The sequence below is a fragment of the Canis aureus genome, chromosome 16, assembly GCF_053574225.1.
Source record: "Canis aureus isolate CA01 chromosome 16, VMU_Caureus_v.1.0, whole genome shotgun sequence".
Classification (NCBI taxonomy): domain Eukaryota; kingdom Metazoa; phylum Chordata; class Mammalia; order Carnivora; family Canidae; genus Canis; species Canis aureus.
The window spans coordinates 20,798,714-20,812,901 of NC_135626.1; the positions used below are offsets into that span (position 1 = coordinate 20,798,714).

At 40.7% G+C, this 14,188-nt stretch overlaps 1 protein-coding gene across 3 annotated transcripts in view; it reads right to left on the reverse strand.

Moving 5' to 3' along the window:
- Nucleotides 1–14,188, reverse strand: part of MYO1D (myosin ID) — a 326,058-nt gene that overhangs the window by 132,152 nt on the left and 179,718 nt on the right. For all 3 annotated transcript variants that reach the window (XM_077852148.1, XM_077852149.1, XM_077852150.1), the window contains exons 17-19: nucleotides 11,128–11,351; nucleotides 5,790–5,934; nucleotides 5,150–5,254 (exon numbers count right to left, since the gene is read on the reverse strand). In XM_077852148.1, the coding sequence (XP_077708274.1) occupies nucleotides 5,150–5,254; nucleotides 5,790–5,934; nucleotides 11,128–11,351 (474 nt within the window). The remainder of the gene's footprint in view (nucleotides 1–5,149; nucleotides 5,255–5,789; nucleotides 5,935–11,127; nucleotides 11,352–14,188) is intronic.

Sequence of the window (14,188 nt, forward strand, 5' to 3'; positions counted from 1 at the left end):
AAAGCACTTTTGCTCAATAGCTTAAGTCCCATTGCCCAGTGGGTCTTGGAAAACCTTCATTTCTGCACTGAAGAAAGAGGAACTGAGGACTCTTGCTTTGCTGTTTTTGAAGCTGGAAAACTATCAGCAAGCTAGCTCTTTAATAAAAAGCTCCCTAACATAGCATGCTCTATAAAAGCACATGGATTGCTCATCTGGAATTATTTATTCTTTTGGTTGGAACAGTTGAGATTTATTTGTATATTTTATTATATCTCATAAAGACTCTTTTCCAAGAGTTAATTTATCCCTTCAGAGTCTATATTCCTGGAGGGCAAGACCTTTACCAGCAGCCATAACTACAATACTCTGTACACAGAATGCTTACAGGACAGATGAACCATCCTAAGTGGATCTACGAGAAATATTTGTGTCTGTACTTGCAACACTGTAATTCTTGGTTGGAGCTACCCTTGTAAAATCTTTGGACTCACACTTTCACTGAGAAAAGGGGCTTTCCATAATTAGTTATCTAAAAATGTTATTGAATTATTTTTTCCTACATTTTAAAATCCAGCACATAACTCCTATTAATTAGAAAAAGTTTACTGATAAGCATTTCCTTAAATTAAATGATTTGAGGGGATCCCTGGGTGGCTCAGCAGTTTGGTGCCTGCCTTCAGCCCAGGGCATAATCCTGGAGTCCCAGGATCAAGTCCCACATGGGGCTCTCTGCATGGAGCCTGCTTCTCCCTCTGCTTGTGTCTCTGCCTTTCTCTCTCTCTCTCTTTCTGTGTCTCTCGTGAATAAATAAAATATTAAAAAAAAATCACATTTCCTGCATTTAAAAAAAATTAAATAATTTGTTAATTTTTTTTTGAAAATTACAGTGTGCACTTTTAAGCACTTTATATGCTGCTGATGATATACAAAGGAATGATATGAAGCCCTTGGTTGTAATAAGAACCTGAGACTAGCAGATGGGGTTGAGATAAGTAAGAAACTAATGTGAAAATAATTTCATATAAAGATAAACATAAAGAAAATAAATGGGGTCGGGAGAAAATGTACTTGTGATTCTGTAAAGTGCTACTTTATGAGTCAGAGAATGCCCAATTTGTAGGTCAATCTTTCCCTAACAGGCAGAATTAACCACAGGACATTTTATACATAAGGAATTAATTACATGCTAATTGGGATGTTTCAGTTTGGGTAATACTGAAATCAAAACTGAGCACAAAAAATTCCTGAGCAACTATAATGTCATGTTTCTCAGTGACTAGAAGGAAAAGCAAAGCAAAGTAAAACAATAAAGAACACTAAAACCTCTCCCCTAAGTAAAACAGAAGGCACACCTGTGATAATATATCCCTTATCCCTGCTCCCCAGATCCTACTTTCAAGATGTAAATAAAGAAGTTAGAGATTAATTTGAACACACTATTACCTTTGGTAGGATATACAGCTAACTAAATTAGGATAGGGAAGATAGGACACAGGAGGGTATACTGCTATAGGTAGGAGAGCCAACTAAAATTTAGATTTTGAACTGTCTTCTCCCTTATAGTTTTAGAAATCCATCAATTTACCAAACATTTTTTTTAATAACCAAAACATATTTTTCAGTTTTCAACATGACAAAATGGTATCTGTAATTAAGAGTAAAGTAGTTTCTATGTGGTAAAAGAATAATTACTGTTGGTAGTAATTATTTACCTCACATAGCAATGATTTTTGCCATAAGAGGGATTTGGCCCTTGTTGGAAGACCTGAAACAAGGTGCCTGCAGAGCTCCTATATTAGCATTTTTCTAAGTCGTTCTGCACAACACCAGCCTCATGTGATGCTTTGTGAAAAAAAGGGTTCCAAGTCAGGTTGGTTGGAGGAACATTGCAGATCACAGCCTCCCCTAGGATATTCATAACCCGTGAATATATTAAAGGCTCTGAGAATTTTGCACTTAAAGAGCATATTTAAACTGCTTAACCCAGTATTTCCCACATATGATACAAGGAATCCTTTTTAAAAACAAATTAATACATTCAACAGAACACTGGTTTATGAAACCCATGTTGGAGGACACTAACCATTTGTGCCCATCTTAGAGTATGGAGACTAGACAGTATCTAAAGTGGAACATGAATAATAAGTAAAAGCAGTGTTCCTCATCTTTGGCAAAATCATATTGAAAAATATATGTGTGTTGCACAAGAGTATGAAAAAAGAAAAGCTTGTTGCATAATTTCACGAGGTCACACAAGAGTCAAAAACAACAGGCCAGCCACAGTGGTAAAGTGGAGAGTACTTTCCTTTTTGTGATTATGTCCGTGAGTTTTCTATTTTGTTTTTAAAGATTTTATTTATTTATTTGAGAGACAGAGAGAGAGAAAGAGAGAGCGAGCACAAATGGGGTGAGGGGCAAAGGGAGATGCAGACTGCCAGCTGAGCAGGGAGCCTGATATGGGGCTTGATTCCAGGACTCTGGGATCATGACCTGAGCTGAAGGCAAATGCTTAACCATCTGAGCCACCCAGGTGCCCTGTCCATGAGTTAACTTGGAAACCAAAAGACAAAAACCTTAAAGCAGCAATTTTATTGAAGTGCTGTTAAGACATATTGCATTCCTTTTTATATAAAAACGTAGTTTGTAATGAGAACAGGTCATAAATCTTTACCTTGTGTTTTAGCAACTCAAATCATCCTTAAAACAGATCAAGTGAGTGGGAAGGACATGATGTACCAAAGAGAGAGCTTTAAGTTGCGTAACTTAGCAGAATCAAGATGGCAAGGAGAAAATTTTAACATATATAAATAAATTTGTAAATTCAAACTTAATTAAAATAATTATGGCATAGGAGCACTGTTTTCCTTTCTCATAAATTCATGCAGTAATAGAAAAGTTGGATCACAGATTCAGTATTAGATGAAATCTCATCTTATTTCTTCTATCACCCATGCTAAAATACTCAACCAAAGAAAACTCCTTATCACCTTGCTTTTGCCCTAACCCTTCTGGTAATCTATTTATAGTTTTAGTCAACAGTACAGGGGCTAGAGATAAAGTTCCCTTGGGGAATTAGAACAACAGAAAACACACTACGGGTAAGAGTAGCTACCTGCAGAAGTCTCCCACCTTAAAGAGCATTTTATAACTGTAGATAATGGAAAGTGGTTGTTTCAAAAAGAATCAAAGCATAAAGAGGGCTTAACTGAAATCATACCAAGTTTACCTTGGCATGTCCTTGGAACTGAAAAATTTCTAAAAAAGACATTAGCTAAACTCAACACCAAAAAACCCCAAACAATCTGATTAAAAAATGGGCAGAGGAACTGAATAGACATTTTTCCAAGGAAGACATCTAGATGATCAAGAAGCACATGAAAAGATGCTCAACATCACTCAGCATCAGATAAATGCAACTCAAAGCCACAATGAGATATGATCTCACACAAGTCAGGATGGTTAGAGTCAAAGACAAGAAATAACAAGTGTTGGTGAGGACGTGGAGAAAAAGGAACCCTCGTGCGCTGCTGGTGGGAATATAATTTGGTGCAGCCACTGTGGAAAACAGTATGGAGGTTCCTTAAAACATTAAAAATAGAACTACTAAATGGATCCAGTAATTCCACTACTGGGTATTTACCCAAAGGAAAGGAGAATACTAATTCAAAAAGATATCTGCACTCCTGTATTTACTGTAGTATTATTTTTAAGAGTCAAGATATGGAAGCAAGCTACGTGTCCATCAAAACATAAACTGATAAGGAAGATAGAGAGTGTATATATATGTATATATGTTACATATATATATAATATATACATATGATATATTTAATAGATTATCACGCAACCATAAAAACAATGAGATCTTGCCATTTGCAACAACATGGGTGAACCTAGAGGATATTATGTGAAGTCAAACTGAGAAAGAAAAATACCATATGATTTCACTCATACATGCAATCTAAAAAAGAACAAGTGAATAAATAAAAAGCAGAATCAGACCTATAAATACAGAGAACAAACCCAACTGATGGTTGCCAGAGGGAAGGGGGTAGGGGGACAGGCAAAATGCATAAAGGGGTGTGGGAGAAACAGGCTTCCAGTTATGGAATGAAGAAGTCACGGGAATAAAAGGACAACGTAGGAAATATAGTCAATGATACTGTGATAGTGTGGTATGGTGACAGGTGGTAGCTATAGTTGGTGAGCACAGCATAACGTATAGAGTTGTTAAATCACTAGTTTTACCTAAAATTAATATAACATTGTGTGTCAACTATACTTAAATAAAAAAAAATTATATCATTTAAGATATAGTGTGAAGAAATATTATTTTTCATTGAGTTTAGAAACATAAGAATGGTAGGGGCAGAGGGATTGGGGGAGAGAGAATCCTCAAGCAGACTCCCTGCTGAATGTGGAGCCTGACATGGAGCCCGATCCCAGGACCCTGAGATCACAACCTGAGCCAAAATCAAGAGTCAGATGCCTAACTGATGGAGCCACGCAGATGTCCCAGAAATAGTTTTCTTAAATTCATCGATTTCATTAATATTTTGAAGTTTATTTGCATACTTTTTACAAAATGCTTTTTTATTAATTACTGCAATTTCTTCTCTATTTTGTGAAAACAAGTATTTTAAAGTTTTTAAGTGCCAGTTATGTCGCCTGCCTTCCACAATTCATTTGCCTGGCTGCCATCATCTGCAGGTAATAGTCCACATACACATCTTGCCTCAGATAAACAACTAAATTCACAGCACATGACTCCCCCTCCCCCACCACCTGAATTCTCTGTCCTTGAGACTATGTTCTTCTTCCCTCCTTCCCTACCTTTAAAATAGCAATAAAACATGTACAAGTAGTACTATAAGATCATGAAATGTTATTCTATGAAAGACACCCATGCAGTGAAGTACAAATTCCGGATCTCAGGGAGGTTCTCCCCGCCCCCCCCGAAACAGTAACCCCAAATCTTCACTTCCTAACCCTGAAGCTGTAGTCACCTCAGCCACTGCAGCCTGGCCTCAGCACAGGCAGGTGGTGCTCACTGATGGTGGAGCTGGGGCTGGAGCTAGTAGGAGGTTTGACTGCAGCCACAGCTAAGTTAAGGTCCTCTGAATCCATCTTTTCTTCCCCAGGGAGGCCTATTTCCAGGCTGTCTCACCTTACGGACATGACAGGAAAAGAGGACATTCATGTATTTGTCCTTCCGTTTCAGTTCATTTGCAACGGGGACGAAAGTGCCTGAAGTCTGAGGTGTATCTGGCTTCTGAAAGAAAAAGGAAACATGATAAAATGATTCTGCTTAGCATTTTAGATGAAAAGGCAATCTTTTAGTAGCCTGCTTTACAACCACACTCAGACGGTTTCACACACATACTTTTATCTCCTATCCCAGATGGTGGGCTGCTGCAGGGGTGTTATACCACCAAAGGGCCTATCAAATTTTTAAAATAAGGAATGGGAGAGAGGATGAAATGCAGCTTTGGGAATAATTAATATAAAGGTGGTGATTAAAAATAGCTGTTGAATTATGCAAGGGAAGGTTCAAATGTGCAAAAATTAGGTTTTGGAGTGTGTACCTAATACATATGGCACAGAGCGACAGACAAGCCTTTTTTAAAGCAGGGGAAACATCAAACATTGCACAGCTAGAAGCCAAAAAAATCTTTTAGTTTAGTATCACTCATGAAAGTTTTGTTTCTGTAGTTGTCTCATTCTTTCCACAAATTTCTGGGGAAAAAGTCTTTTCTTTCTTTGTAAAGGGAGCAGGAGTAGATTCCACTTTGTTCTCCTCCACCTACCGAAGCAAGATAGTTGCCTTCCCAGGCTCTCTGGAGCCCAAGGTCAGCCCTTTGACCTTTCAACATTTCCATGGCTGCAACCTTTGCCCTGACCTGGGGCAGGTCAGAAGCGGGCAAGCTCTTGATGAGCTGGGATGCTCTCCATCTGCAAGAGAATAAACGAAATGTATTAAGATTTAGAAACCCAATCCCATTCATGTCCCCAAATAACTGAGCTGTCATTAAGCAGAATTTAAACCAAACTATTTACATGCTACCCCAACTCCCCCACCCCAAAGGTCTCCAAGATATACACAGAACTTGTTAAAATATACAAAGACTTTTGTGTAACTTGCTTTGTCATTTGTGTTTTGAAGTGACTAGAACTCTGTGGTACATGGGTTCTTATAACATTTACAGTCAGGGCACAGAAAGTTTAGATTAATCCTTCCTTCATCCAACACTAAGGCATTCACTGAGCACTCTCGAGGCACTTACTAAACTCCAGGTGCTGTTCTAGGTGGTGGAAGCCCAGCAGTAAACAAATGGATAAAGGTCCCTTCTGCTAGGTGCTTACATTCCAGAAGCGGGGACAGACAACAAACCAAGTGTGAGTGATGTGCTAAGTGCTATGAAGAAATTCAGGCAAGGAAAGGACAGGAGCCCAGTGGCAGGCAGGAACAGGGGGCGGGTGTTATTTATACAGGGAAGTCTGTGGGGCACCACTGATCAGGATAGATGAGCAAAGACCTTCAGAAGTGAGGGGGGGTACATGGATATTTGGGCAACAGCATCCTCTCCAGGGGGAGAGCACAGCAGGGCAAAGGCTCTAAAGCATACACTTGCTAGGCAGGTTGGAGGACCAATAAGGAGCCCTGAGGAGTGCAGGAGGGCAGGCACAGGGGGTGGGTGTGGGCACAGGAGGGGAGGCCAGAGGGCAACCCAGGGACAGATCTACAGAGCACAGAGGCCACTGTCAGGTCTCTGGCCTTCACTCTGGATGAGACTCGATGCCACTGGGAGGTTCTGAACAAGGAAGGGACACATCCTGACTCCTGCTTTACAGAATCATTCCTCTGTTGGAAGAAGGCTACCGTGGCTCTTTCCATACGGCACATGGGAGAGGTCGGTGGCTGGGATCAGGGAGGAAGTGGTGGAGGCAGAGACAGCTGTTGGTCCTGGATGTATTTTGAAGGACACGCCAGTAGATCTGCTGATGGATAAGACACGGGAGCAAGAGAATAGGGGAGATTTAAAGACGACCCCAAGACTGCTCGGTCCAAGTAACTGAAAGCATAAACTGGAAGCAGTCTATTCCTGATTGAGCAAAACAAGCACGAGGCTTTTATTCTGTCAGGGCTATCCCAGCCTCACATGGACTTATGTCCTCCTTTCTGCTGCAGGAGCTTGCAGCAGGGGTTGGAAACAAACCCACAATTTCTCTATGTCAGATGAAATAATCGAGGCTGGTGGTCCTCTAGCTATCTTCCCCAGGACGCAAGGAAGAGATGCCCCTGACACTGAGAGGTGGTGCTCTTTCCCCGATGTATGTACACAGAACGTCAGACCACTTCCATCTTATATTTTCCTGAGATGTATTCTGGCTTCAAAACAGTGACTGGAGCTCAAAGGTTTGTTTTTCTCTCTTACATTCCGACTGAAATAACCAAATAAATATACAAATAAGGAAAAGCTCTGTAAGCAGCCCTGAAGAATAGGAATGATGTTGGTGAACTGAGAGACAGGAAGACCTTGTTGGAGACCTGAAGTAGACTGGACCGAGCCACTGGTGAAGTGGCTCAGTGCCAAGCAGTCCACCTGGTGGAAGGAGAGGAGCCCCTTCGGCAGAAATGGCCTGGAGAATCGTTGGGCCTGAGCAGCTGGGGCTGGTGGCCAGGGCAGGTGGTGAAGGATCTCACAGAGGAAGAAGTGCCAGCTCTCTGCACAAAGAATGGTTGCCCATGGTGAGATGGGGACCCCTGTTGTAGCAGACAGCATAGGAGGTAGGATTCAAAAACACAATAGCGTGTAAAAAGTAAAGGCTCAGATTAATGGTGGAACCCTCCTCTCTGCTTTCTATGGCCAACAGACAACCCAATGGGACAGATTATATTAAGGTCATTAATATTATACAGATTATATATAAGTATATAATTATAATTATATTATACAGATTATATTATATTAAGGTCATTCCAGAAGACGCTGAAAGAATGACAGGATAGGAGCAGTTGGTGGTCACAGGTGACAGGCACATCCTACAACACTACGTGGCTTGCTGAGCAGCTGCCCCAAATTAGCCCTTGGGTCGCAAATTTTATTCCTGGGGTGGGAGGGAGCAGTCTTTTCTCTGTCTGCTGGTCTGTTTTCAGCCTTAGTGCCCAGTCCATCTGCTCCTTCTTTACACCCACTGTGGCCCAGGATGAGGTCCATATCTGACTGACTCCAGGGCACAGAGGCACACAGGACATCTGGGACTTGACCTATATAACCATGGACAGCACCACACAGGCTTCTCACTCTGATCAAGGAAACTGCCATCTACAAAGGTCCATAGCCCCCAACATTTTTATGGTTCACCAGCCTCAACAATATGATAAGGAGGACAAAGCTGAGCATGAGTAAGGCTCCCAGGCTCCTCAGAATGAAAAAGAATTACTGTGAGGAACAGGAGTGAGCTTAACCATGATTAGCCACACGTTGAGATTTTAGAAACAAACAAACCCCCCAAAAAACAAAAGCCAACAACCACAGCAGGGTCTTTTAACACATTTCTCTCAGTAGTCCAGTCCACAGATCAAAAAAGTGAAGAATAAATTAAGTAGGATACAGTGACAAATCAGGGGTTGGTAAACCACAGTCTGTGCCAAATTCAGCCCATGGCCTGGTTTTGTGCTGCTCACAAGCTAAGAATAGTTTTTTTTTACATGTTTGACAAAACCAGAGCAAAACAAAGTATGTGACAAAGACCATATGTAGCCCATAAAGCCTATGATACTTATCACCTGGCTCATAACGGAAAAAGTTGCCTTTGGATGAGATTAACACAACTGGCAGGATTCATTCAGAATCCTGCGTGTGCTTGTTGCGCGTGTGGGCACCCACATGTGTCTGCAAAGTCAGCAAACAGAGCCAATGCATGCTTTTCAAAATGCTCATTAACTCAAAGCCCCGAGAAGGCTGTTTGGGACTGTCTTATATCTTTCTTGTTTGTCACCATATCCCTGGAATCTAGGACAGTGCCCATGACATAGTTGGCCTTGAGTAAATATTTGCTGAATGAATAAATTAAATTTTGCAAAAATTAATGAATTCTAGGCTATATATAAAACCATCGCAATCTAAAAAGAAGACTGTATAAGCCACAGTGCAACACAAAATCAATAGTTCTTTGTGGCCATTAAAAATACCACATAGATCTTTCTTTATAGACATGGATTTTTAAGTAATCCTATAACCATGCTTGTGTAAAAAAAAAAAAAAGGGAAAAAAGTCCAGATATGTGACTGTGTATGCATACATACTCTTATTATGAGCAAACATTTCTACAGTGTTTATTATGTGTCAGGCACTATCTGAAATGCTGTGTGTGTGTGTATTATTTTACTCATAATCTTTTCAAGAACCCTATGAGCAGGTACTACTATTATGGCACTTTTGTAGATATGGTAACTGAGGCACGGATTATCTAATTTGCCCAAGATTATACAATTAGGCAGCAGCAGAGATTAGAATATAAGCCCCAGCTCCAGGATTTGTGTTCTTAACCACTATATCATGCTGTCTCTTATATGTGGGTGTGTGCTTGTAAATGCACAGACACAGACATAGAAGGATACAAACTAATTGTTAAGAGCGATTATCTTAGGGGAAGGGTATAAAATGGGGGAGAGGAGGAGGTGTGGAGGATTTCAGTTTTATATCCTATGTATTTCTACATTAATTCTCTTTAAAAAAAACAGTACACATGTATTTATGCATAGCTTAATTACTTTTTAAGTTAAGTTAAAATTCAGGTTACAGACACCATTCATGAAAAACACTTACTTGTGCATTAAAAGCCTGCCAGGATTTACAACAAACATTTATAGTATTAGATCTGAAAACTGAGGTAATTTTGCTTTCAATAATTCTTTATTGTTTGAGTTTTTCTTTTTATGAGATACCATTTCTTTTTTTTTTTTTTTTACAAAAAGCAAATGGGATACATAGTAAAGAATTTTCTTCCTATGCATTTTTCTTTACCTTTTGATATTTGCCACCAACTATACAGAGCTAACTCTAAAGGAAGATAAAATCTGATTTAGCACAGAATTATAAATTAGTTCTTTTACATTCAGTATGCCAATTATTTCATAGTGTTCTTTGTGGAATACCACAATGCCAAATGACCACATCTGAGAACCATTAGCTTACTTTATGTGACTAGATGGCTGTATCTAAGACACAGCTGAATTAATCTGGTGCACACTAGTATCAAACAAGTGTGAATAATGAGAGCTAAGAGGCCGTGAATAACTACAAACTCAGACTCATCGGGGCAGTTGATAAAAAACGAAGAGTAGCTGGAAACATACCAGATTTTAAATGGGTATTTATTTATTTATGTAAAAATAAATGGTTGCTCTAAAACTATTTCCCCCCTCACACTTTAGAATCATCTAGGGGGCGCCTGGATGGCAGTTAAGTCAGTTAAGCATCCGACTCTTGGTTTTGGTTTCAGGTTGTGATCTTGGGGTCATGAGATGGAGCGCTACACTGTGGAGTCTGCTTGAGATGCTCTCCCCCTTTCCCTTTCCCCCTCCTGCTCATGCTCTCTATTTCTCTCTCCTTCTCTCTAAAATAAATAAATCCTTAAAAAAAAATCATGCGGGAAACTTTAGGAAGGACCTTTGTTTGGGCTCCACTCCCCAGTTCTGTTAAATAGGACTTTCTGGAGACTTGGGCTTCGGTATGTTTAATAAACTCCTTGGTATATTTCATAACCAGGATAGAAAAGCATTGTGAGAAAGACTCACAGACTTTCCAGTTTGAGTTACGTGTGGGGATTTTAATAGTTATTTTTTGCTAATAAAAGAAAGAGACAGCATGCTAATAGCTTATCTTAACTATGTCATGATCCAGGGTTTGTGGCACACTGCTGTCAAGTGCCAAAGGAATGCACTTCCTTTAGCACAGTTCTATTGTTTTGAGAAGTAAACAGATGTGTTTTGAGAGTGAAATTTATAGACCTGGAGCCACGAGGTAAATGCGTAGTGGCAAACAGCTAAGCCAGTATCATGGCCTCAGACTTGTGACTTTATACATTAAGTGTGCTACCAGAAACAGATGCAGCACATCCCAACTGGCTCTTTCTTACCTATTAAAAATTGCCTGCAAGGCCTCCTCGAAACGGCGAAGAACTTTAGGTGGGGTTGGCCACTTCACGTGCTTCCCGTGGTCCTTCATGGTCTTGACACCATGGAAGCGTCTGGCAACCTCCTGAATGTAGGATTTCACCTTGTAATGCCGGTAGTATCTGATAATTGTCAGAGCTGCTTTGGTTCTCTTGTACCGCATGCGGGCCAGGGTGCCTCGCCACACCTTCACAATAGAGAAGGAAAAAGACAAGTGTTGCTTGTTGGCTGAGTCAATGGTATGGGACTTTTAAGTTAATTGTATAAGATCCTCCACTTATAAACTATGAGCGGGGTGACGGGGTGAAGGGGTGTAGGGGTAGTTTGGGATCTTGTCTATGGTCAACAAAATCAGGTGGATTTTGCATGCCACCAACAGATGGCGCCAGGAGTCACGCTGGTCATTTCACTTCAGCTGTCTAGCTGCTCCTTTTTTTTTTTTTTTTTTTTAAAGATTTTATTTATTTATTCATGATAGTCACAGAGAGAGAGAGAGAGAGAGGCAGAGACACAGGCAGAGGGAGAAGCAGGCTCCATGCACCAGGAGCCCGATGTGGGATTCGATCCCGGGTCTCCAGGATCGCGCCCTGGGCCAAAGGCAGGCGCCAAACCGCTGCGCCACCCAGGGATCCCTGTCTAGCTGCTCCTGATGCACACTGGGGTGTGTGCTGACTCGGAAGCAGAGTCATGTTTTAACTTTATGGTCATGAGGAGAAGAAAGCCAAAATGCAAATGTCCCTGGAGAAATATTTTAAGTATGTTGAAAGGAAGCAAGATGAGTCAGAACCAAAAGCCATCGATATCTACAGTTCTCTAATGAAACCTGGCTTTATACAATTATATCACTGGCTGCTAGTGTACCATCATGTTGGATTTACAAACTGATTATACACAGTCTGTGCAGCCCTGCTCTCCAGGTGCTATGTAAATTCCCCCCAAAATTAGATGTAATCTTGGGGAAAGGGTAAAACAGATGACTAATAGTGTATGAATCTTTAAATTTTTTTCAGTGCTCAGAAATCAATCAGACAATATATAAATGTCTCTGCGCCAGCTTTACCCAAGCATGGTGAAGTCAGAGATACTTATACTCTTCCTTCAGGATCCTTTGCCCAGATTCCTGTACTTTTCAATCTCTCAAGTAAAAAGAGATTTGGCATAATCTTCACTTCATTATTGGCTCTTCCCCTATATGTGTCCTCCACCACCAAAACTTAATCTTTCTTCAACAAGATTTCCAGCATAAACCCCTTTCTCTTCCTTATTGCTACTAAAATCTCCAAGATCCTTGGGATCCCTGGGTGGCTCAGCGGTTTAGCGCCTGCCTTCCGCCCAGGGCATGATCCTGGAGACCCAGGATCGAGTCCCGCCATCGGGCTCCTTGCATGGAGCCTGCTTCTCCATCTGTCTCTGCCTCCCTCTCTCTCTCTCATGAATGAATAAATAAAATCTTAAAAAAAAATTAAAAAAAGAAATAAAATCTCCAAGATCCCAAACTACTTGCACTGCTTTCTCCAACAGACCCCTTGTACACAGCGCCATGGTTCCAGTTGATATTTACTGCTGTCACTTAGATAACCAGCCCAATTCTTAGGTTGTCGGTATTAACTTCCCTCCCTGTCTCTGGCCTCCCAAGGACCAAGATTTTCCACCTCTAGTTCAAAGCCCACAGTATGGGTCCTCCAGAGTCCCTCAGGGTTCTTGTACTTTCTCTTAAATCCCCACCTGTGCCCACCAATTTCTCAGAAAAACTGGTGCAATGCCTCTTTTATGCGCTCATTTTATTTAATCAATTAATTAATTTACTCATTTTAGATGTTTCTTGATGCAGACTCCTAAATCGGCATCACATGCTTTTTTCAACCTGCTGCACAATGAGGATAGATTTGTTTGTATGGGATACATGAGGTCATCACCTAGGGACCCCAAAGAGGAACTAATGAGTCAAGGAAAACTATGATATGTGAGGGAAACGTGACATATGAGCAATTTGTGATGGGAACCTAGAGCTCACGTACAAACAGAATATATAAAGACCATGAGGCAATGAAAACTTGTTTCTGCATGTGGCGTCAGTACAGAAACCCTTTTTAGCCAAAATGGCTCTCTTCCCTGTCGCCAAATCCATCATGCAGATGGCTTTGTTACGCCTCCACCCAAGTGCTAAAATAAAGGTCCCTTCTTTAGCATCTTGAAAAACCAAAAGAATACAATTACAGGGTGGAAGTCTGTGATTCAATTTCTTAAACAGAACACATTTTTCAAGTTTCATACTGTTTGTTGCTTTTCTACTTTTTTAAGAGGAAGGAAATTAAGACTCCCTGGAGCCACACCTGTATAGAAAATCAATCCTTAATTTTAAAGGAGTGTTCACAGAATTTCTTATTAAAATGGTATTGGTTTAATTTTTCAGTAATTTTGGGGAAAAAGCATAAGGGGCAGTTTTTAGGGTTAACATTTTTTTTAAAATGTGTATTTATTTGAGAGAGAGCGAGAGAGAGTGCACATGCACGTGGGCGGGGGTAGAGAAGGGCAGAGGGAGAGGAAGAGAATCTCAAGCAGACTCCCTGTTGAACCACAGAGCCCAATGTGGGCTTGATTTCACAACCCTGAGATCATGACCTGAGCCAAATGAAGAGTCCAATGCTCAACCGACTGAGCCACCCAGATGCCCTTATGTGTAGATTAAAAAAAAAAAAAAAACTTTGTTTATTTTGGAGGGGGAGAGAGAAAGAAAGAAAGAAAAGAGAGAGAGAGAGAGAGAGACAGAGGGAGAGGGAGACAAAGACTCCCCATTGAGCAGGGAGCTCGAATTGGGGTTTGATGTCATGACCCTGAAATCATGACCTGAGCCAAAATCAAGAGTTGGATGCTTAACTGACTGAGCCACCCAGGTGCCTCTGAATAGGCAGATTTTTTTTTTCTCAGTCACGTGTCCATGTGTCCTGGACTCTTTTTTTAAAAAGACTTATTTATCTATTTGATAGGGAATAGGGAAGGGGCAGAGAGAGAGAGAGAGACTCT